The 22,816-nt window shown below is 45.6% G+C and overlaps 1 protein-coding gene across 8 annotated transcripts in view; it reads left to right on the top strand.

Moving 5' to 3' along the window:
• The window catches only part of LOC119169139 (uncharacterized), a 748,171-nt gene that overhangs the window by 464,516 nt on the left and 260,839 nt on the right, over nt 1-22,816 (top strand). For 7 of the 8 annotated variants that reach the window (XM_075883059.1, XM_075883033.1, XM_075883044.1 and 4 more), the window contains one exon: nt 10,183-10,396. In XM_075883059.1, coding sequence (XP_075739174.1) covers nt 10,183-10,396 — 214 coding nt within the window. The remainder of the gene's footprint in view (nt 1-10,182; nt 10,397-22,816) is intronic. The other variant, XM_075883038.1, reaches the window with a different exon arrangement.

The raw sequence follows: 22,816 nt of genomic DNA, 5'->3' as shown, positions 1-22,816 counted from the left end.
CACTGATACGGTCTACAACAAAATAAGGTCCCGCATAGTGCGCTAGCAGTTTCTCGCTCAAACCGCGTTTTCTCGTTGGTGTCCACAGCAACACTAGGTCGCCGCGATTGTACGTCACGTGTCAAAGTCGGCGGTCAAAATGTGCGTTCGAACGGTCTTGCGAAGCAAGAGTGCGCAAATAAGCAAGGCGTCTAGCTTCTACTGCCCGATAGATGATCTCGGATACGCAGGGATCATGGTGGTCCAAACACGGGAAGATGGTATTCAGGGTATGACGAGGTGGTCGAGCATATAAAAGAAAGAAAGGACTGTAGCGGGTAGTTTCATGCTGAGCGGTGTTGAATGCATATGTGATAAAGGGTAGAATACTGTCCCAGTCCTTGTGATCAGATGCAACATACGTAGACAGCATGTTCGAGAGAGTTCTGTTCGTTCGTTCAGTTAGACCGTTCGTTTGGGGATGGTATGGTGTAGAGTGCCGAAACCTTGAAGCACAGAAATGAAGCATCTCTTTCATCACGTCTGCTGTGAATTGTCGGCCACGGTTGCTGATTACAATTTTGGGAGGTCCACGTCGAAGAATCACAAAACGTAGCATGAAGAAAGACACATCGGCTGCAGTTGCCGATGGTATGGCAGCTGTCTCGCAGTACCGTGTTAAATGGTCGGTGCAAACGACTATCCAGCGATTTCCATCAGAAGACCGGGGAAAGGGTCCAAGGAGGTCAATCCCAACTTGCTCGAATGGAGTTCTAGGGGGCGGCATTGGATGTAATCTCCTAAAGGAGCACTTGTTGGGCGCTTATGACGTTGACACTCGTTACAGCTAGACACGTATTGTTCCGTCGTCTGGCGCATTTTGGGCCAGTAGAATCTTTCTTGAAGACGGCAAAGAGTTTTTGCTGTGCCTAGATGACCGGATGTTGGGTCATCATGCATAGCCTGCAAGACATAAACGCGAAGACCCTTTGGAACCACCAGAAGATATCGTGAGCCGGTGTTGATGTAGTTCTTTTTGTAAACTAGCCCGTCTCGGATGCAGAAGCGCGTAGGCGATGATTTTGGTTTGGTAGCAAGAAGCTGTTGTATGGTGCATGCTGTCCCTTTGTTGCCCGTCTTTAAAGGTCTTGTTATCGGGAAATGGTTGGTCGAGTGATGCAATGTAGGTATCGAAGGTGTCCGCGTCACATTTCATCGTTGGAAGCGGTAGTCGCGAAAGACAATCTGCGTCAGCGTGACGTCGGCCGCTTTTATAGGAAACCGTGAAGTCATATTCTTGTAGACGAAGTGCCCAGCGCGCCAGCCGACCAGATGGGTCACGCAGATTGACCAACCAGCAGAGAGAATGATGATCTGTCACGACGGTAAAGGGGCGTCCGTACAAGTAGGATCGGAAGCGCTGCACTGCGAAGACTACTGCAAAGCATTCTTGCTCTGTGACAGTGTAGTTACGCTCGGACTTGCTGAGCGAGCGACTTGCATATGCTACGACGTGTTCTTGATTATCCAAGCGTTGAACCAGGACAGCACCTACACCAATACCACTGGCGTCTGTGTGAATCTCAGTGGGAGCGAGAGGATTGAAGTGTCGAAGAATCGGATGGGACGTCAAAAGAAACTTTAACCCCGAAAAAGCCGACTTGCATTCCGGGGTCCAGTCAAACTGCGCACCTTTCTAAAGCAGACACGTGAGCGGGTATGCGATATTGGTAAAGCCAGGAATGAATCGGCGAAAGTATGAACAAAGCCCCAAAAAGCTGCGCAGTTCTTTCACCGAGTTTGGCTGCTTAAATGCCTCCACTGCGGACGTCTTGGCGGGATTCGGTCGTATGCCTTCTTTGTTTACTAAGTGTCCAAGGACGAGTGTTTGGCGCTCTCCAAAACAACATTTCTTTGAGTTGAGCACCAAGCGTGCTTTGCTTAGGCAGTCCAGTACGAGGCCAAGGCGTGTGTTGTGCTCACAAAAGGTGCGCCCAAAAATCACAACGTCGTCCAAGTAACACATACACACTTCCCACTTCAATCCACGCAGAATGTTGTCCATAAATCACTCAAAGGTCGCGGGCGCGTTGCAGAGTCCGTAACTGCATCACATTGAATTCGAGTAGTCCATCTGTTGTAACAAATGCCGTTTTCTCCTTGTCTTCCTCGTGCATTGGAATCTGCCAGTAGCCTGGCCTCAGATCCACAGACGAAAAGTAAGAGGCCGATGATAGACAGTCGATAGCATCATCAATCCGCGGGAGTGGGTATACGTCTTTTTTAGTGATGGCGTTGAGACGGCGGTAGTCAACACAAAATCGCCATGTCCCATCCTTCTTCTTCACTAGAATTACTGGAGCGGCCCACGGACTACATGATTCTTGAATTACATTTTGCTTGAGCATCTCGCAAACCTGTTCATTGATCACTGCGCGTTCCGAAGGCGATACACGATATGGTTTCTGTCAGAGAGGTCCGTGAGATGTCGTGTCGATTCAATGCTTTATACGATAAGCAGGGAATGACGGTGAATCATGCTAAGCAAAATCGAAAATACCGGCATGTTTGCGCAGAATGCTCGTCAGTTCATTATGTTCCTTGGTGCTGAGTGACTTATCAATCATAGCCATAATGGTGGTGTCCCTGGCGTGCAGATTATCGCAATGGGTCTTATCCGAGGAATCATTGCTTTCTGCGAGGGTGGCAAGCGAGAATACTTGGTGTTCATGAATCTCTGCAAGTTTCAGACCCTTCAGCAGCACTGTAGGTTCACTAGAGCAGTTAATCATCCATAAACTAGTATGCCCTTGCGCAATCGATAGTGTACAGTAGGGTATTAAAACTGTCTTCTTTATGCAACTGAGATGCACGGGCTCCACAGTTGCGTCAAATGTTTTCTCGCTTGCAGGTGAACAGACAACAGAGACACATTTTGCAGACAACGGTGGCACAGTTTTGTCCACAGACACGCAAAGAACACTTTCTTGAGAGGGCGAGTTTTCCATGAACGAAACTGGGATATCAGAATCTACTGTAATTTGTTCTGTGCGGCAATCGACAGTAGCACCACATAGCTTCAAGAAATCGAGTCCCAGAATAACGTCATGCGTAGTATGAGGGAGAACAGCAAACTCTGCGACAAAGTTCTGGCACGCCAAACTAACAGTCACAGTGCAGACACCAACAGGTTGTAACACCTCTCCGCTCACTCCACGAAACGTATCAGGACGGTCCCAACGAAACATAACCTTTCGTCCAAGAAGGCGGGTGAAAACTAAACTCATCACTGACACGGTTGCACCTGTGTCCACCAACGCCATCGTTGGTACACCATCGATAAGCACTCGAACCTTATTTCTAAGCATGGAAGCTAGCGGAGGTATATCTGTTGAAATCGAAGACTGTCCGGCGACCTCATCTCCAACGGCCGCGCCGGCTAGTTTTTCGTAGGAGGCGAGGAGTGGTGGCGCCGAGGAGACGGTGATCGGTTGGCGCGAGGGGCAGGTGGTGGTGTCACACTGCGGTCAGAGGCCGGAGATTGGTTTTGTAGTGGTCCTGGGATCTCGTAAGACGCGCTTTCCGGAAATGTCGGTGCTCGGGTAACGCCAGAACGGTTAAATCTCGGTGATCGGTCATATCTTGGCGGCTGCCGGTAGTTGCAATACCTGGCAATGTGTCCTTCGAAGCCACAGTTGTAGCAGACTGGTAGAGGACGCTCGCTGAACCAATGCTGAGACCGCTCAGCTGTGAAGGGTCGGTGACGAGCTTGCTGAGCGGGGGCTGCCCACCTCTGTGTGGCGGGGCCGTGCCGAAGGCGTTGGCCATATCGCTGGTCGGCCGCGAATGAGTCACGATGTGGCCGCCGATTTCCAGTTTCGCTGATGTCTGCCACACATACCGATGGTGGCAAAGGAGCTGATGGTGCCGCCGTGTAGTAGGATGGATTGGTAGGTGGATGAGGAATGGTTTCGTCAACCCTACCACCTTGTCGCCACAGCTCTTCACGCACAATTGCCCGAATAGTAGCGGCAAGGTCGGTGGGCGGGCTCACGTCGACGCTGGCAACCGTTGTCACATTTGCCAGCCTACCAAATTTCAGGGCGATGCGACGAGTCTTCAATTTTTCAAACGTGCGGCAGTGATGTTGGACGTCGGAGGCAGAGGTGAGGTCATCCCTGCCTATCAGAAAATTGTAAACGTCTTCCGCTATGCCTTTCAATAGGTGTCCTACCCTGTCTTCTTCAGACATCTGCGGGTTTATAATCTTGCAAAGCTTAAGAACGTCCTCTATATAAGCAGTGCAGGTTTCTCCAGGAGTCTGGGCTCTTCCAGCAAGAGTCCGTTCCGCGCTTTTCCTTTTTGAGTTGGAGTCACCAAAACACTTCTTGAGTTCTTGAGCAAAAAGAGCCCTTGTTGTCAAGGACTCTTCATGGTTTTCATACCACATCAGGGCAGTGTCCGTGAGAAACAGCGCGACGTTTTCCAGCTGATCGATAGAGTTCCAGTGGTTGTACCGGCTCACCCTTTTGTAGTGCGTTAGCCACGCGTCCACATCTTCTTCTGCCATTCCCGCGAACGGGCGGGGTTCCATGTAGTGATGCCTAGGTGTAGCCAGTGTAGATTGGCGCGAAGTGGAGGCGGTTGATTCCTGACCTTCGCTCTGGGCCATGACGACTGTTGTCGGCGGCAGACCGGCGAGACGACGGCTCCGGCGAACTCCGAACAGCTGTGGCTCCGTGGTACGTCGACGTGTCGTACCCCGCACCTCTACCGCTCTGTTACGTCTATGAGGGGTTTATTCGAAGCAGACGTAACGGTCGACTTGACGGTATACCGCAGTGAACGCGCAGCAGCGAGCTCTTGCCACCAACTGAACGTCCTCTTCTTCTCCTACCACCTTGTTCCCCGCTACACAGGTGCACATACCTAAATTACACATGTGGATAACATTATTTCATAATAGAATGGCAGCACAATCACATGGATGGAAAGAAAGGGCACATGAGACACAGCGCTGTGTTTTATGTACCTTCTTTTCCTGTCCTTGTGTGGTTGTGCTGCCGTTTCATTATGAAGTATGAATGACTTGCCCAAGTTTTTCTCTTGTCTTATTTCGCCTGTGACAGGGGTGGAGGTACAGTAAAACGTCATTATTTTGAACTCTGTTATTTTGAAATCCCATATAATCCGAAGAATTTTTACGGTTCCATATTTTGGGATGTAAGTTTGTGTGGACAATATGAAGCAGCGACAGGCACCGATCTGGTCAACTTAAAAACTTTTGGTGCCCTGTGCCAGCTCCATAGTCCGATTTTGCCGGAAATGCACGGAAACGACGGCCTTTAATAGCCACAAGGCAATGCAACATAGCTCTACTAATGAATGGCAGCTGAAGCATCCCAGCTTCTTTACTTCCAGCGTAAAATAGAAATAAAAATAAACAGTCTCGTGGTCAACCGAAACGTTCGCCTGCAAAAAACGAAATGTGCTTCAGTGTACTGCAGCACAGTGCGAGCAGCATATTAACGCGATAACGTTAAAGAGCTCGTGTGGCAGAAAACCCGCTGCTGGCGTCGGCCCTGTTGGTTGTGAGCAAAAAATCGTCTGTGCATCCGTGAGCGAATAATCAAGTTTTGCATGTTTCTTGCAGCATCAGAAGGTCATCAGTTCACCTATTCTTTTTGGGATTGTAAAGAAATTAAAAGTCCCTCCTTAAACAACAATGTGGAACCACTGGTATCCACACACACTAACTAGGTGATGTTAACTAGACCTAACTAGACCTGCATGAACGTTTTGCCTATCTAAGAACACAGAACTCCAGGGTACTTGCAAGTGCATGCAATTGGGACACCCATCGACGTCTTTGCCAAACTCAATCCACGCTAACTTGAACTTTACAGCTGACGTCACATTAAGCAGTCTTTTTATAGGACGCAGATCGTAAATGGCAAAAATGCCGATGAGTGCCTGTTGCACGTGCTCGCAGTTGCCTTAAAGTTTCTCCTTCCTCGATAGGCAAAACGTCTATGCACGTCCACTCGGGCGTATTTTATAGTTAGTGCGTGTACCGCATTGTCGTGGTAAAGGGAGCTTTTCAACACCCGTCTATTAGAGGACAGTTTGGCGGATTTTGTGATGGAGGTGAACCTCCAATTGGTGGTTGCTCCAGCTATTTGCACTTTGCACTGCAGGCGGAGTTCTTGCCAGCAACACCTACTTCGAAAATAAATTCGATTTTCGCCAGCCAAAGCACATCGTGAGATTAGTCATACTGGCCATACCTAAATTCCTAATTATACCAGAAGGAATGTGGGAATGGTCACATCATGACGTGCTGAGACAGCAAGGAGCAGGCAACATGCTGCCCCTGTGTCATTATTGTGTTGCAGTGAAAATGTCTTGTTTTCCGCAGGTGGCAATTTCGGTTGATCACATCACCATCTTTTTCTTTTTTTTTTGGTGGCAGTAGCAAGGTTCATCGTTCCTCCGTGTTTATGACAACATTAAGACCAGGCATTGCTGGAAAACATAACCCTTGGAGCCGCAAACTAGCCGGCACAGCAAACGATGAGCACTGATATTACATTGAACAGTGCCAAGTTCCTTGCATCCCACTTTTTGAATCTTCTGTTACTTCAAAAGCCCACTAATTGGAAGATTTTTCGCGGCCCCAGTGACTTCGAATTGACGGGGTTTTACTGTACTATTGTGGGCAATAGGAGTTCAAACACGCGAGCGCGTAGAAAATAGCCTCGAACCCTACATTAGTCGATTCTCAGCGGCAGCTGTCGGAAACAAAGGGGAAAGGGCGCCGCACTTCGGATAGCTGCTGACACTCCCGTCTCGATATCGTAGGAGCAAAACGGCTTAAAAAGAAATTCGTAGTTTTCATATCATACACCCGGGCATTCCGTAGCACGCCCTCTCCAGAGAGGTTTTCGCTGCGGTGACTACACTCAACAAAGCACTTGCCTCACGGCCCTTGGACGCAAGGGTATGAACGAGTGAGGCACTTGTGCTAATGCCATACATGTCCACCATAGTTTTTTATTATCACCAACTTTTGTCATCTATTCACACCACACACACCTTTCACGGCATGGTCATGATTTTATTACTTGTATGTTTTTACCTGCCTTACCGCGAGGAATTTTATGGCCTTTATACAGCCGCTTATCACAATCATTGTCCATATCTTTAGTAAGGTGAACTGGCACTCTTTGGCCGTGAAATGGCCCTTGCGCCACAAAACATCAAACATCATCATCATCATGTTAAAGAACCCCGGGTGGTCGAAATTTCCGGAGCCCTTCACTACGACGTCTCTCATAATCATATGGTGGTTTTGGGACATTAAACACCACATATCAATCGATCAATCACCAATCGATCGCATGAGGCAAAGAGCCAGGCCTCATTCTTTAAATAATGATGGTTTCCTGCGCTGCTGCAGTGCAAGTAGTAATACAAAAAAGCGTGTGCTTTGCTACTGGCTTTTAAATCATGTGGTACAGATCATGGACTGCCCTTGGCTGTTGCACACCTGTATATGCTGTGAAGCCTATCAGTGTTTCGCCAAGCAGCACAGCTATATAACGCTTTTCTCGTGTGTTTATATTTGTTGTGGATTGAAAAAGCCGTAGCTCGTGCGATAGCCAGTTGTGGCGTTGCGCTCTGTAGGAATGGACTACGAGCAGCTGGTCTGATTTGCGGCAATTCTTGAAAAATTCATCATAAATCTTTTACAGCCATCAGCCCGAAAGTTCGTGATGCGGCAATAGATGCCATCTGCGCCAATCTTGCGGGGTGAAGGGGGCGGACAGTGAGGGAAGTTAGCGGGGATGACATTGCGGCTATGTACAATGGGGCGTGGCGCAAATGCGGCCACAATAGCCACAGAACATCGATGTTTCGTGCAGCGTCTTATCGATGTGCAGTTCGTAAGGGTCACTGCCATCGCACATTTCAATCTTAGCTCGGTAATGTACCCTAGTTAGATTAATGATCTTTTAAGATTGCCAACTTTTTCAAAAATCCCCCTCCAAATGTCCATTGGTCTAATGTAAAAATATTTCACTACTACGAATTTTAGAATGCCGAATGTTTCGGAATAACATATCAAATTTTATCCATCCTATATCTCCACAACACTTCACTATTCACTTTTAAAAATCGCTAATCATTAAAATAGTTATATAAAAAGTTACTGTGGCTGTAAAAATGATGCCCAGATTCGTAGCTGCCACTATCATCATCATCATCAGAACGCCTATGTTTTTCTCTATGTGCACGCCCTGTTCAAATGGACGATAGCCGTATTGCCATCGCCTTGTTTTTCGAGTCAGGCTTTGCCTTGTTGTCTTTGTTTTCGTCAGGCAGCTTTACCTGTGCACTTGTTACATGGCTATTTTCTAGCCTTTTGATTGGTGGTAGAATCATCAACATGACCTCTGGATCAAACACTACGGCAATGACTAAGCATGCACATGAACTTAGCTAAAGACCGATAAGATTAATACCGTTTGTCATAAGGAAACGGTGAACAGAACAACGCTGAAACAGTGTGGGTGAGCCAACGGGAAAAATCGGTATTTAACAGCGATGCTTTGCAATGTGAACAAGAATGTGCACGCTTAAGAGTTTGTCTTTCAGCAGTCGAGCTGCTAACGTCAAGATAGATCACACTCTTCCTCAAATAAACGAGCACTGGTTCCATAATATTTTGTTTGTTGTTTCACAGTTATTAGGGCCGATTGTATACAAGGCACACATAAGTGATTCATGTTGTCATGTTTACAACTATTCTGCAAATTTTTTCAACTTTCACTACAACTTTTCAAATTAACGAATGATTTTTAGTGGCTTCTTTAGATTCTTGTATCGAGATGGCACTCTATCAAGCTTAGAGAATTCAGAAATGCTTTGAACATATGAAAGAATACAGAATTATTAAGCTGAACACCAATATTTACAGGCGTTGTTTTTCATAGCTTGAGATTGAAGAGCGAAATGACTTTAACATTTTATTTGTGTTATTATATTGTGTGGACGCTTGAGGGTGTTGCACTTTGACGAGTCGTATGGTGGCGATTTTCCTAAGCCATAGGCATGGAATTGAGTAAGCTAGGCACAAAACAGGCTAATTTGATTCTCTGGGCTCAAGCGCCTAAAATTTGTTCTAATCCACAGCATTCAGAGGCTGTTTAGTATCTATTCGATCGATTGAATGGGGCATCTGCCCATTCTATTGTAATGACCATCACAATGAGCTTTTATAAAACAAAAATTATCGCTTCTTGCATTCATGGCTTCTTGCATTAGAAGGCATTGTTAATCGTTGGTGGTCATAGAGGCAGAGAATGACGTCAAAAAAGTTTGCTGTGCAAAAGCTAGTTAGTCTTTGTGCAGCTTTTTATTTTCCCCTCTCTCTGTCATTCTATCAGTGAAGGAACGCCTGGGAAGTAAGCGAACTTGCTCGCAGCATAGAAAATCTGCATGCAGGACTCGCCATGGTCTATGATATTTTCGTTGGGAATAAAATGCAACAGTGCATGTGCGCGTGCATCTCTCATGTGCTTTAGAATGCCTGCTTCATGTTCTCTTTTGCTTCGTTTGGGCCATATTTTTACCATGACTATGTCGAAACTGTTCTACATCAAAGTAGGAGTTTTTAGAAAATGTTCACTGTATTTGGGCACAGTTTCAATGGGTAGTGATATAGGAAAATTATAACGGAACCAAAATATGGTCATTCCAATTGATACATCATTGTAGTTATATGGTTATAGGGGGTTCAACTGTAATCAAATTTTAGTATGAATCAAATTTTGTGGCAAACACGAATATAAAAATATTTTAAAGGTCAAATAATTGCCTCTACATACTCATTATGCATAATTACATTAATTTAGTTGAAATTTACTCCTAGTTACTTGTAATTAGTTCTACTCCTGAAGTTTGGCAGAAGCCCATCTGGGCCTAGTTATTCAGCATACTTTTATTGGTCTCAATTTGATAAAGATTTGATTTTGATTTTGATTTGAAATCTTGAAATGATGAAGCTACTTGTCATCATGAATGACAGGGAAAGCAAACACAGACACAGGAAAGGAGGCTTCCTTCCTATGTGTCTTTTAGCATGACACCATTTGATTTGGAAGTGCTGTAAATGGTGAAACTGCGATCTATGTGCCCCAGCCACGCGGAGGCCTGCCTGCCTCGTTTCAGGGAGAGTCCTGCCCTGCAGCAGAGCTCCTGTGCAGAGGGGCATGCCCCCTCCGTGCCAGCCAAGTGGCAGCGGCTGCCCTTGTTCGGGTGCCTGTCGCCCCAGTCAGGGGACTCTCACGTTACCTTCTACCCTGGTGGTGCCATCTGGGCTGCCGCCTGGTGTCCCTTACCACCAGACCACAAGGTCAGTAGCATGCTTCACCGGATCTTTCATAAATTACATTATAGTAATTGAGAGGATACCTATGAAATGAGAACATGACAGTGCTTCCTTCGTCCATGTTTTAAAATGGGGTCTGTATTTGCATGACTTTTGGTACAATCAAACAGTAATCGACAGCAATCATACAACTGTCACATTGATTTGTTTGATGTCCTTTAACAGTTGCCCGTAATCGTCATCCTCTTCTTGTCCCAGTAGTGGCACACTAGCCCTGTGGCCGGAGTATAAGGTCAAGATGGCATCCGCCATTAAATATGACATGTGTACTTGGTCAATGCACATACTTCCCAACGTGATGAAGAACAATCAGCTAGTAGGCACATTGTAGTTAGTGCTTTACCACCAATGTTCTTGGTGATTCTCACTGCCTCTCTCCACAGCTTGTCGGGCATTGCAACTCAGGAGGTGAGAGGCAGTGGCGTATACTCGCTAAGGCAGGGCTTCCCCTTCGGCTTTTTCCTTACCCCGTTGTTGGAGGGAACCATCAGAGACGGGGAGCATCACAAGAGCACAGAAAGTCACTCCCTCAGCAGTGCATTCTTGGAGGGGTCACTTGTGCTCACGACAAAATATTTCAGGTGCAGTTGAGCACAAAAAAAAAAAAAGAGAAGACGAGATAGGAAGCCAGACTTTAAAATATAGTTTATTTTTCGCACATCACTCAAGCATACCTATTAAGTCAATGCTCATTATGACGAACTTGCGTAACTTTCGGAAACAATGGGACATTATTCAACCTAAGCTTGGCCTGTTTATGAAATCAACAATTCCAACTTCGCTTTAGCAAACCGGGATACAATGTACTGTTGTTTACAGTGGACAAAATCAGTGACATTTTTAGAGGCGAAGCTTCTAAAGCCGTAGGTTTGTCCTTCTTAGCTCGTATGTGACCGCCTAGTTCGTTTACTCACTCAGCAGGTGCGGACGGACGAACAGATAGACGGTTCACGGTTTACCAATAAAGCTCTCTGAAGCTCGCCCCACCTATCATCATTCACTCTGTGAATATTCTGCGATTTTTTTTGTTGGAATGGGCTGCATAAAGTAAGCTTTATCTGCGTATGTGGGCTGACAATAAACTTGGTCAAGCCGCTTTCTGCACCCTAAGGCAGCAATAATTTTAAATTGTGCATTACCAATGGAGGCGGAAATGTTGTAGGCCCGTCTGCTCAGATTTTGGTGCATGTTAAAGAATCCCAGGTGGTCAAAATTTCCAAAGCCCTACGCTACGTCTTTCATAATCATATGGTGGTTTCAGGACAATAAATCCCACATATCAACCAAATCATCAATCATAAATTTTAAATTGTAGCTGGAAACATTTGTGGCTTCCGGCCGAGCCAAGCCTCTAGCCAACCTAGTCTGAGGCGCATTGGTCGTGCCTATGGTTCAAGTGCATTCGCCAACATTTTATCACAATTTTCTTCTCTAGTTCAATGTATATTGTGAGGACTCGGCAACGTAGACAAGGCGGCGATAAGGCGAAAAACGACTTTAATAATTAGGAGCTACGACATCAATGCAGTCATGGAGCATGCGCTCGCGTAGGAACAACTACGAAACGGTGTCAAGAGTTGATCAACATGTAGCACAGGGCTGCCAGATTACTTGCTGTCTCACACCCAACCCCCCCCCCCCCCCCTTTTTTTTTGTAAAATGCACGATTGGCTTTTTACATCACATCCCACCCCCGTTTTTTTTTTTTTTTTTTTGTCTCATAGTCTTGCAGTCACCAAAACATCTAAATGGTCTGCGAATCCTGGAACAATGTGGTTTTCATTCTTGAGGCTCTTCATCTTGGTCTAAAGCTTGGCCTATTGACGTGCCTTGATGTTGTCCCGACGTTTCTGGTGACACTCTATCTGAGGTTACTTGATGTTCTCAGTGTTTGAATCCCACTTCTTGCGCCTCTTCTGCTGCCGCTTCTCGCACAACTTCAGCGATGCCTTTCTCAAAGTATAGTCACCTCTGACCTTGATCTATTCTTCTTTGTACTGAGAGCAGTGGCATTTTCGCGTCTCCGGAGCACCTTTTGCATGGCGCATTTCACATTCCTTAAGGTGCTTCACCTTTTCTGCCTTCATTTCCGGTTGATGAACAACCTCCTTTTCGATGTAAGGCTGCGCATTTGTACTAGATGATGGGTCGGTCAATTCAAGCTTACTGCAGATGATGTAGCTGTCACGGTAGAAGGCAGCTGCACCCTGTGGTGCCTTTTGTTGTTTCTGGGTTGCTTGTAGCAGCTAGGCTTTCTTGACTGAGCTTGTGTTGCTTATTCTGGGTTGGCTTAGCAGCTGACTTGGTGGCTTGTTTGTTGTTCTTGCGCTTACATTCTGCAGGTCTTTTACCTCGAAGAGTCTCAATCTTATGCCTGAGGCGCTGTCAAAGCTTATCCAGGGAACTGACAAGTTGCCATGGCGCATATACTTGTATTGGCGTCCCGTTGTTTCTTTGTTTTCAATTCTTTGGCGTGCACCAGCCTGCTTGCTACCTGCTACAGTCCTTGTTCTAGCTGTGCAGGCTTGGTGACTGAGCCCTGAGCATGAAACACTTGGCATTGACGCTCTATAAAATTGCGATCCTTTTGCCACGTCTACATGGTTGATTGGCGTATGGCGTTGCATCCGGCACAAGCTCAATGGCGTGTTCTGTCCCTTTGCATAGGCCCAAGTCATTGTCATCAGTAGCGAAGAGGTCAATATGCTGACGCAAGACGTGTTGAACTGCCATATCTTCTTTTTGCAGCTGTGGACCTATTTGAGCGTCACGTAGCTTGTCCAACCTAGCATCATTTGTGCAAAGTGTTGCTGTCTTTGGTTGAAGTGGCTGCTTTCTAGGCAAAACTTCATTGTGTTTGAGAGATAACCACATGGGCTGGTTTTTGTCCGGCAACTGCAAAAACTGCAAGCAGCCTGTGGGAGACACAGCTTGCTTAAAATGAGACACAGGGCTGCTTGACAGCACAATGGCATTGAACATCCGTGGTAGCACCTTTTCCAGGCGTCGCATGACAATACCCGTCCTACGGTGGTGGATTTCTGTTGGATGAGGCGGTCGGACAAGGAGCTCAGTGCAGGCGGCCTCAAACCAGTCTTTTTTGAGGATTAAAGGCAAGGGGTTTCTAGCCAGGACTAGAACTTCAAGTACTGCTGAAATAGGCCCCCACAGCGATACGAGTACATAATGTACCAGCTGGCATGACGATACCGCCACCTACAACAGATATGGGAGTTTTGATCCATGGTAGGAGGTTAGCAAATTCAATGATGTCTAGCGATAGTATGGTGCGCTTTGAAAAACTGTCCGGAAATGCGTCTACAGTGCCTATAAGTGGAAAGTCTGCTTGAATCACAGCGCACACCACAAGAGATCCTTCAAATGGTTCTGAAGGTTGAAGGCACGCCAGGAAGAGAAAACTTGTTTGCTGGCTAAGTAGCGGGGCACTGGTTCTCGAGCAGGGGCACTTCGATGCAAGTTGACCTGGTTGGCGACACTTGTAACATATGGCTTTGCTTATCTTCCCTGGGGGCATAGGCAGGTGCGCCATTTTGGGAAATAATTGCAAGATAATGAGTGTCTTGTTGATCTAAGGGTAGCGAAGAAATTCTACATGAAACTGGTGACTGAGCCAGATTGATTGGTGAAGAAGATCTGTCACCCGTAATACTATTCTGCTGCACAGGCACGGGAGGCGCTTGTGACATTGATGTTTCGGCTGTGATGGGAGGCTGGCTCGGAAAAGCAAGGGCATGCTCTATAGTTTGGTCAAGTTGGGTGGCGAAGGCAAGAAATGCACTCACAGTTGGTGGTTGTTGTGCAGCGATAGTTGTTGCCAAGTGTGCGTCGCACACACCCTGTAAGGCATAATTATAATATGCACTGAAGATCTGTTAATTGAATCGGACATCTTGAAATTTCGCCGTTTCGCCAAAGAGTAGTCAACAAGGCTCTCACTGGGTGACTGTACGCGTCTAGTGACTATATGCTGCCACTGCAAAAGCATAATTTTCTCCAAACTGGTTCTCAAACGCAGCTTTGAAATTCTCCCACATGTCCAACTGGTTTCCTGCCACGGTTGTCCAATCTGCAGCAGTGCCACGTAGCTTACCAGGCGCTATGGCTAGGAGAGTAGATGGTGTCCATGACGCTAAGCCTTGAGTACGCTCGCCCTAATCCGTGCACGGTTCCGCAGTGTCGGCATCACTATCGGCTGTAATTAAACTATCGCAATAGATGTCCCACCCGCTCTTCCAGGTCGGAGTTGACGACGTGCTACCACAAACCATCGCCGCAGTTGGGAAGCTTCAGGCTCGGCATTGGGCCCGACGTCGATGTAGTCGGCCTTGCGAAAACAGTTTCGCATGCATGTAGTCGTCACCACCGCCCACGAAATATTCACCATCTCCACAGCTGAATACCGGGACGCCCGAAGCGGCAAGTTGGCTCCCAGGTGGTCAACAGCTATGAGCAAGCGCTCCGCAACGCGGCACCTAACACGCGGATTACGCTGAAGCCAAGCGGTCGCACTTTCGACGTTCTGTTGAGTGGCAGGAAAAAGCATGCTAGTCCTCCCTTCGGCCGTCATGACCACACACGCACACCAAGAGCGAGCAAGTCGCGCACACGCGACACGCGTGCCAGATCGTGTGGAACAGCTCTGGGCCCAATTCCAGTCAGAAAACGAAACAAATTCGAGCCAGCGTGGTGGGCATCGCAGAGCGGTGTAGACGGGCGAAGGGGTTGTTATCTAGAGAGGAGAGCAGACTTGCGAGAGAAGGGCAAGAAGTTGTGATAAAGAAAGGAGAGGATGCGGCGGGAGGGCGACCTTGGAAACCAAAACACACGGGAAGGAGGCAGGTTGTAGCTTACTTGGAAAGGGTGCATGGCCGCCTGAATTGGTGCGCGCAGCGGTGTTCGAAAAATCGGCGGCTGTGGTCAAAAAATCGTTTTGTGGCGCCGACGGGATTGCGTGGCCTCACGGATATTTCCCGATTCGTTCCGCGCAAATTAACAGCCATTTTCGCGCTTCCGCTCGTGCGCGGAAGGCATGCTGAACCGAGAGCGAAGTCAGTGAGAACAAGCCCTACACATGAAACAAATCGCAAATTATCAGAGTCTGCGGGGTAGCATATGCGCGTGCACTAGACGCAGACCATCGAATAAAGTCGGTGGGCGAAGATGTTGGCAAATGGTCTAGTCAATCCAGGCCGGCAACGCCAACGACAGAACCAGCGATCAAAAACAGGGTAGACGGCCGACCAGTCTTCGATCAAAAACAGGGTAGAGGGCCGACCAGTCTTCGACAAAGTACGGAAGAGTGTGTAACAAAAGCGGTCGGGGAGAGCGGCAACTAGAGGGGCGCGGAGGCAAGGTCGGCGTTTAGCAATAAGAAAGTACGGGCACTTCGCCGATGCCTGATCGGTGGTCGAAATTGGTTTCCCGGGAAGTTGGCAGACTGCTGACTCGGTTCGTTGTAACCGATCAGCGGCGCTCGGAGACGTTCGTTGTAAGTGCGATTTTGTGCCATTGAACCAATGTATATTTTCACGGTCACACGGATATTGTTCATTTTAAGCGAAAGTTCGTTTCAAGGGGGGTCATTATATGTGGGCTCGACTGTATACATTAACAACAACAAAAGACCGAGGACCAACTCTTGAGGCACTCCTGAGGTAAAATGGCACATCTATGAATTGTAGCCATTAGTGGTAACGTACTATAAGCGATTAGCAAGAAAGCATCCGACCTATTCTAACAGGTTAATGTCAAGATTTAAGTTCCGTAACTTGTGGATGAGAAGTTTATGATACACTTTATCCAATCCTTTTACAAAATCCAAAACAAATGCAGTCAGAGGATGATGAAGGATCAAAAACTACATCAGTGAAAGGTACGAGTTAAGTCTGACTTGATTATGATTTCCTAAAACCGAGTTGTGAAGGCGAAAAGAAGGTGTTATATTCAAGAAATTTGAGGATGCTTCTGATTACGAAGTATTGTATAGTAGTTTTGAAGTACGTGCTGGTAAGAGAAATGGGACGATAGTTGGTTGTTAAGCTTTTCTAAGCTTATTTGAGAAGTGGAACTACCTCCCCTACCTTCCACTGATAAGGTAAAGTACCTTTGTGGACTGATAGGCTCGACAGAACTGTAGCCTGTAGTAAAATATGCACTTGCAAGATACAATGCAGCTCGTTTGTTATAAAAAATTCAGTTGTAAAACTGTATTGTGATCTATTTCCACAATGTGCCTAATAAATACAAGTATTTTTAGACATTCATTGTGCACACATTTGAAATGAATGCGTGAAAAATCAAACACGACAGCTGCCACAAAATGTGTGCAACCTATATACATATTCTAATACCAATATAAAAAATCATGGCACGCACAAATTTACGAGTTATATCTATAAACAGATGCCAATGCCAAGTTCATAACACAAGGCAGGTACATATGTTCAAGGACAGTATTCAGTAATAAATGCACCTTGTATACATTCAAACAAAAGATAAAAAATAAGGTATTCATGAGTACTCTCATTTCTTGTCCCTAACAAGCCTCAGCAACAATTTTCTCTTTATGAGATAGAGCCCATCACCGACCAAACATTACCACTGCAGTAACTTCTTTCAGTTATTTCAAGCATAAAACCATAGGAGTGCTCAATTTGGGCGTGTCTTATTGGTGTCATAAGTCACATCAGCTGCCGAAATCGCACAGACCCCTTGCGTAGGCAGTGCTGGGTTGAAGGGGGGGGGGGTTGCTTGTGTACACGTACACAAAGAGATGCACCAGCATGCATAAGGAATGGTAAAGCCTCAACTTGAAAGAAGTTTCTGGCTACACTGCTGGAACAGCCAACAAATAAAAAGAAACCACTAAATAAATATGAACCATTTTGAGCTAAATGCTTAAGGCAGCAAAAATATGATGAAAGCTTCATGAACATTACCTGTGTTTGCAAAAGCCTAGGCTACGTTACAGAAATTTATTATAAACGCTTTCAAGAATTTAGGAGAACAATTGGACACCATGTGAATGAGAATGCACATTTGTCAAGAAACTGGATAATGTTTTTTTTTTTTTTTTTCAAAAGAAGACACTCAGTTAAGATCCTTTCTTTTTTTTTTTTTTTTTCAAAAGAAGACACTCAGCTATGATCTCCCACGTGTTGTCACCTGTCAAGTGATTATCCCAGCGGACAGCGGCATTCCTGGTCACTGGTTTTTTTCACAAGTTTTGCGCTGGTGTCCTATTTTTGTGAAGCATCTGGCAGAGTTTTGATACTGATTTGACTTTGGTAGAAGTATCATTTTCCAGTAGTTCCGTCCGTCGTTCAGCGGCATTCATGTCTTCGATGTCAATTGTTGATGCAACCTTTCGCTCCATTTCCTGGGAGCAGCGAGGCCTCTTCATGCGACTTTCTTGTAGGAGACATTCGTTCCAATACTGCAGATTGAGTTTTCTGTAAACACGGCTGGCTTTCTTATGCACAGCAACTTCAAGTCGTTTCGCGAGCTTCAAGGCATCGGCAGCAGTATTCCATTTATTCAATTTCGCATGGAGATACCTCACAATGTCATTCTTTTTTTCGATACCTTCGCTGGAATACCAAGAAAAAACACTAGGAATTTTGCACATCGTGCAGCGCAAGTCGTCTTCGTGCGGAAATGACCTCCTGAGGAGCATCGTGCGGTCAGAGACCAGTCAGCGCTTGCTCTCTCGTGTCGCAGAAGTCCAAGTGTGCATGCCTGCAATGACGCACCTTGGCGTGACAGTGTGAAGCCCAGTCACTCTGACGAAACACTGGCCGTTGCTTCTGGTGTGTGACGCTTCACGCTACAACGTCGATGCAGTGATTTTCCAGATTGACGATCAAGGCAGAGAAACAGCGATATCCTAGTGTTGGAACAGAACGAAAACGAAAAAAAAGATATTTTTGACCGGAACGAAAACGTAACCGGAACGTCACTAATTATTTCATTTCGGAGCAAAAATGAAATATTTTTGATTGTTTTTCGTTTCACGGGAAAACTTGGCGATCCGGAACAACTGAGGTCATGCAACATAAGCAATATTCTGCATAACTGAGGGGAATCAGTGCGTATCTATAGGGCAGGCATCCCTAAGTAAAGGTGTGTTTAAATATTGTGGAAACCAAAAAGAAAAGTGGCAATCATAGACGCTGGTATTAATTCAAGCGGGCTTTCGTATGCTTTTCACACAGGCTGCCCTGCAGTTTGCTTGATCAGAACAGTGGTCACGCATATAAGAGAATACCTTCGATGACGGGCTGTTTCTGAAATCATGCTCGCACTATTCACACACGAAAACAACATTGAGTCTGTTCAGAATATTTCTAATTCACTCTTCAGAGAATCAAATACATTAACTTCGAAAAGCACTGGTTTGCGTTATTTGGTTACGAATTCACGGTAAAGCAACTTGCGCTTCTCTTAAAAACGTCGTAATTTATTTTAGATCAGTCCAGGGTTCTTAAAGGGGAAATCTTATGTTTTTATAGTTAATTTAACTTTAATGTTTTGCAGAAAAATTAAAACCGTTACGAACCATTAGGGAACTTTTTTTTTCGCTCTGGAACGGAAACGTAACAGAACTTTTTGCTGTGGAACGAAGCTAAAAGCAAACCGAAAAACCCTGCGATAGCATTCGCTTCCTGCACGCAAACCTTTATGGAACTAAATTTTTCTCAGGTTTATCAGGAAGGACTGGTCATTGTCTATGGAGCCACGCATTTTCATCAGTACATCGCGGGCAAACATGTGACTGTTCTGTCTGATCACAGGCCACTCCCAAGTATCCTAGAACCCCAGAAGCAGATTCCACAGCCATTTTCGCCTCGTATGATCCGATAGTACATTAAGATGTCAGCATAAGACTACGACGTCATGTACTGTCTTGGAAACAAGCACGGAAACACCGACGCACTGAGCCGCTTACCCCATAGCGAAACCATTGAGGATACACCTCAAGTTGGCTGCGTGCTCATGTTCGAAGCGCTATCAAGGCCTCCCACTAACAGCCGACGAAGTCACAATGGCCACGCAAGATGACCCAACATTGTTCAAGCTGTACAATGCCCTGATAGAGGGCGGAATTGAAAACTTCGAGAACGAGAACTTTAACGATTTTAACACGAGAGCAAAGGAGTTCAACTGTCATCGTGGTTGTATCAAATTGGGATCACCAGTTGTCATTGCCCACTTCGACACCGAGCAATGGCTCTCATTCATGCCGGACACCGAGGCGTGATCACAATGAAGTGCGCACGCAGCTACATGTGGTGGCCGGGAATCGGCAAGGGCACTGAGATAGCTGCAGAGTGCACAACTCGCCACTTAAATCAACGCACTCCGACACGAGCTCCAGCACCGGACTGGGGCAGACAGAGCACACCTTCGCACACATTCCTGGTAATTGCGGATGCTTACAGTAAATGGGTTGAAATTCACCATGTGAACAAAACAACATCGACTGCTGCCATCGATTTCCTGCGCTTGTTGTTCGAAACTTTCGGATTATCCCACAAGGTGGTTTCAAACAATGGAATCGCATTCGTGTCAGTCAAAATACAGAAATCCTACGAGTGACAACTGCATCACAGTGGTGAAATCTGCTCCGAAGCACCCAGCCACAAACTGGCAGGCCAAACGCTATGTGGTAGAGCTAAAACGTGCTCTTGCAAGTATGGTGTCATTACAGCGGCGCATTGCACGCTTTTTTTCACAGCATGCCCGTTTTACAGAATGCCCGAATAGACGGCGCCCATTATAAAAAAATGTTTCGCCAGAAGATTTTGGCTTGTTGAAGCTAAAGCCCCTTCATCGCGTCTTCTACCGGAAAATGCATGAAGGGGCTTTAGACCATGAATTGCCGCTTGGGATGCGCCCTGCGCTCCACCTGACCTCTCTTCCCCCCCCCCATGATACTTTAACATCCCCACCTTTCAGCATTATATCTCTCTCTTTTAACTTACTTCCCTTAATATTTTTAATTTATATCGTCAAATTGGAGAGTCACATAATAAAAAGAGGAAGTGGATTTATTTATTTATATACTTGTTATTTATTTTAGACAAAAACTGCCCGTCTAGTGCTGGACTTTGGGCAGGGGCGTGTGGCGCAGTGGAAGCAACAGTGTGTAGGAGGTACAGCAGTATAGATAGCTTTGAACGAAAGCGCGATGATCCAAAAATGCAAAAAAAAAAGTAACATGAAATACGGTCCGCAATCCCAAGAGCAAAACAAAAATTATAAAAACAGTGCCCACTAGGTTAGGTTGTTTGGGTAAAAGGTAAAAAGAACTCAAATACCAACTGCAGCAAAAATAAAGTCTGCAATATTAAGAAGCGAAACATTGCAGAATTGAAGCATTGAATAATCGTGCAGAAGCAAGTCATTGAACTTCAAGCAATCAGTCTGATCAAGATGGGTATTAAGGTGAAGCTCAGTGAAATATATATGAAGATGTAGTTATGAGCCATGTGAAACAGCTAACTCATGAAGAAACTAGTTGAGATCGACACTTTCAGGAATCTCTGGTGACAAATTGTTCCACTCTCTGCTTTTGTGGAAAAAAAAAGGGTACCTGTATATAGGGGCTTAGTCAATCTTTTCAAGATTGGAGGCACGCGTTTTGTGTTACAAGATTGGTTCGATATAATTAGTTTTTTGTGTTGCCAGCTTATTGTTATATATGAGATAGAACAGCTTCGTTATTTCGCGATAACGTCTCCATTCCAGGGTTTCTAGTTTACCGCTTTCCAGAAGAACATACTGAGATGTCTTACTTGTAGGCATTGAATATGAATTTTACAACTTTTAGCTCTATTGATTCAAGTTTATCTGTGTTGGCTTGCGTTTGTGGGTCACAGACAGCCGATGAATATTCTAGTATTGGTATTACGTACGTTTCACATGAGGTCATTTAGGTTCACTGCACGCCTTAGCGAGAGCCCGTCTTAGGTAGCCTAGTATTTTCAAACCCTTTTGTCAGTTTAAGGCACATATTTGTTCTATCTTAAATCAGATGTGATGACAAGACCAAGGTGGGTATACTGCGAGACAAAGGACAAGAATTGATGGCCTAGGTTGTATTAGAATTTTAATGGATCTTTTTTGCAGGTTATGGTTATGGCCAAAGTTTTTCTCGTGTTAAAGGTCATCTGCATTTTGTGCACCAATCTTGAATCTTAGATAAAGAGTTATTTAAAAGAACCTGGTCGCTGGAAGCGTTCACTACTTTAAAGCACGCAGGCATCTGCGAAAAGCCTTAGATTTGCTGGAATATCACGGGTGGCATTATTGATACAAACTCGAAAGAAAAGAGGCCCGAGGACGGATCCCGGAGGTATGCCAGATTTAAGCGGCGCGGACGACGAGTTGATACCACCGTCCATAATATCGCACCCGGTGAATATTACTCGCAATTTCAAAGCCTGACCAGGGATGCTTTAGTTAATTAGCACTGATTAAATAATTTATAGATAACTTTTAATATCATGTAGTCTGTAAAACTCGAGAATGTGCTGTAAATTGAGGGGCCTGTGTTGTACATACACTGTATGTTCGTAAACACGCACTTCGTCTTTTTTAACAATACCCTATTGATGGGCTATACTATCGATCTTTATCTCAATGAACCCTAAATATTGTTTTGTGGGGTCATAAATGTGCCTTCCATAAGAATCCTCTCTTTTCACGCATACCTTATTTTAATTTTTACGTGGCACCGTAGAGTACACCATCTCAACGCTAGATGGAGCTACGAGGGCTTGATGGCTGTTGCTCCCTGAACAAAACTGGCCAGGGAACTTTTTTTACCATGCGATTCAAACACGCTCTATATCTTCATGAACTAGACATATGCCAGTACCTAAATCCCAGAAAGATTAGATATCTTCAAGCACGTCTCCACGGCAGCAGTTGAAATAAGGTAAAACGGCCGATTTTTTTGAGAGGGCCCATAGGCGCTGTGCATTATCTTTTAATAAGCTGGGGAACTCGCACTATTGTAACTATGATACTGTAACTCCAGCAGAAGAAAGGTTCATACAGTTGCTACTTGAATCTATGAAAACAATGAGAAAATCAGAAAAGAAGAGTTATTATCGTTTTGCTCTCCAGTTCCATAGAGTGACGCGGAGCCCCGGGAATCTTGGGGACGCCTCTCCTGAATTTTTTACGGGTGCCTCCAAGCCTCAGACTTCTGTGCCATATGCAGCCGTCGGCCTATTCTTTTCAGATGTCGGCATTCTGCGCATGAATACAAGCATCTTCACAGCAGAAGCATATGGGATACTTGCGGCCATAATACATATCAAACAACTAAAACTACACTGATTCTCTGAGAGTAGT

The sequence above is a fragment of the Rhipicephalus microplus genome, chromosome 2 (genome assembly GCF_043290135.1).
Source record: "Rhipicephalus microplus isolate Deutch F79 chromosome 2, USDA_Rmic, whole genome shotgun sequence".
Taxonomy (NCBI): Eukaryota; Metazoa; Arthropoda; class Arachnida; order Ixodida; family Ixodidae; genus Rhipicephalus; species Rhipicephalus microplus.
Note: the sequence above shows the minus strand (reverse complement) of the source record. Positions and strands in the feature narration are given on the sequence as shown.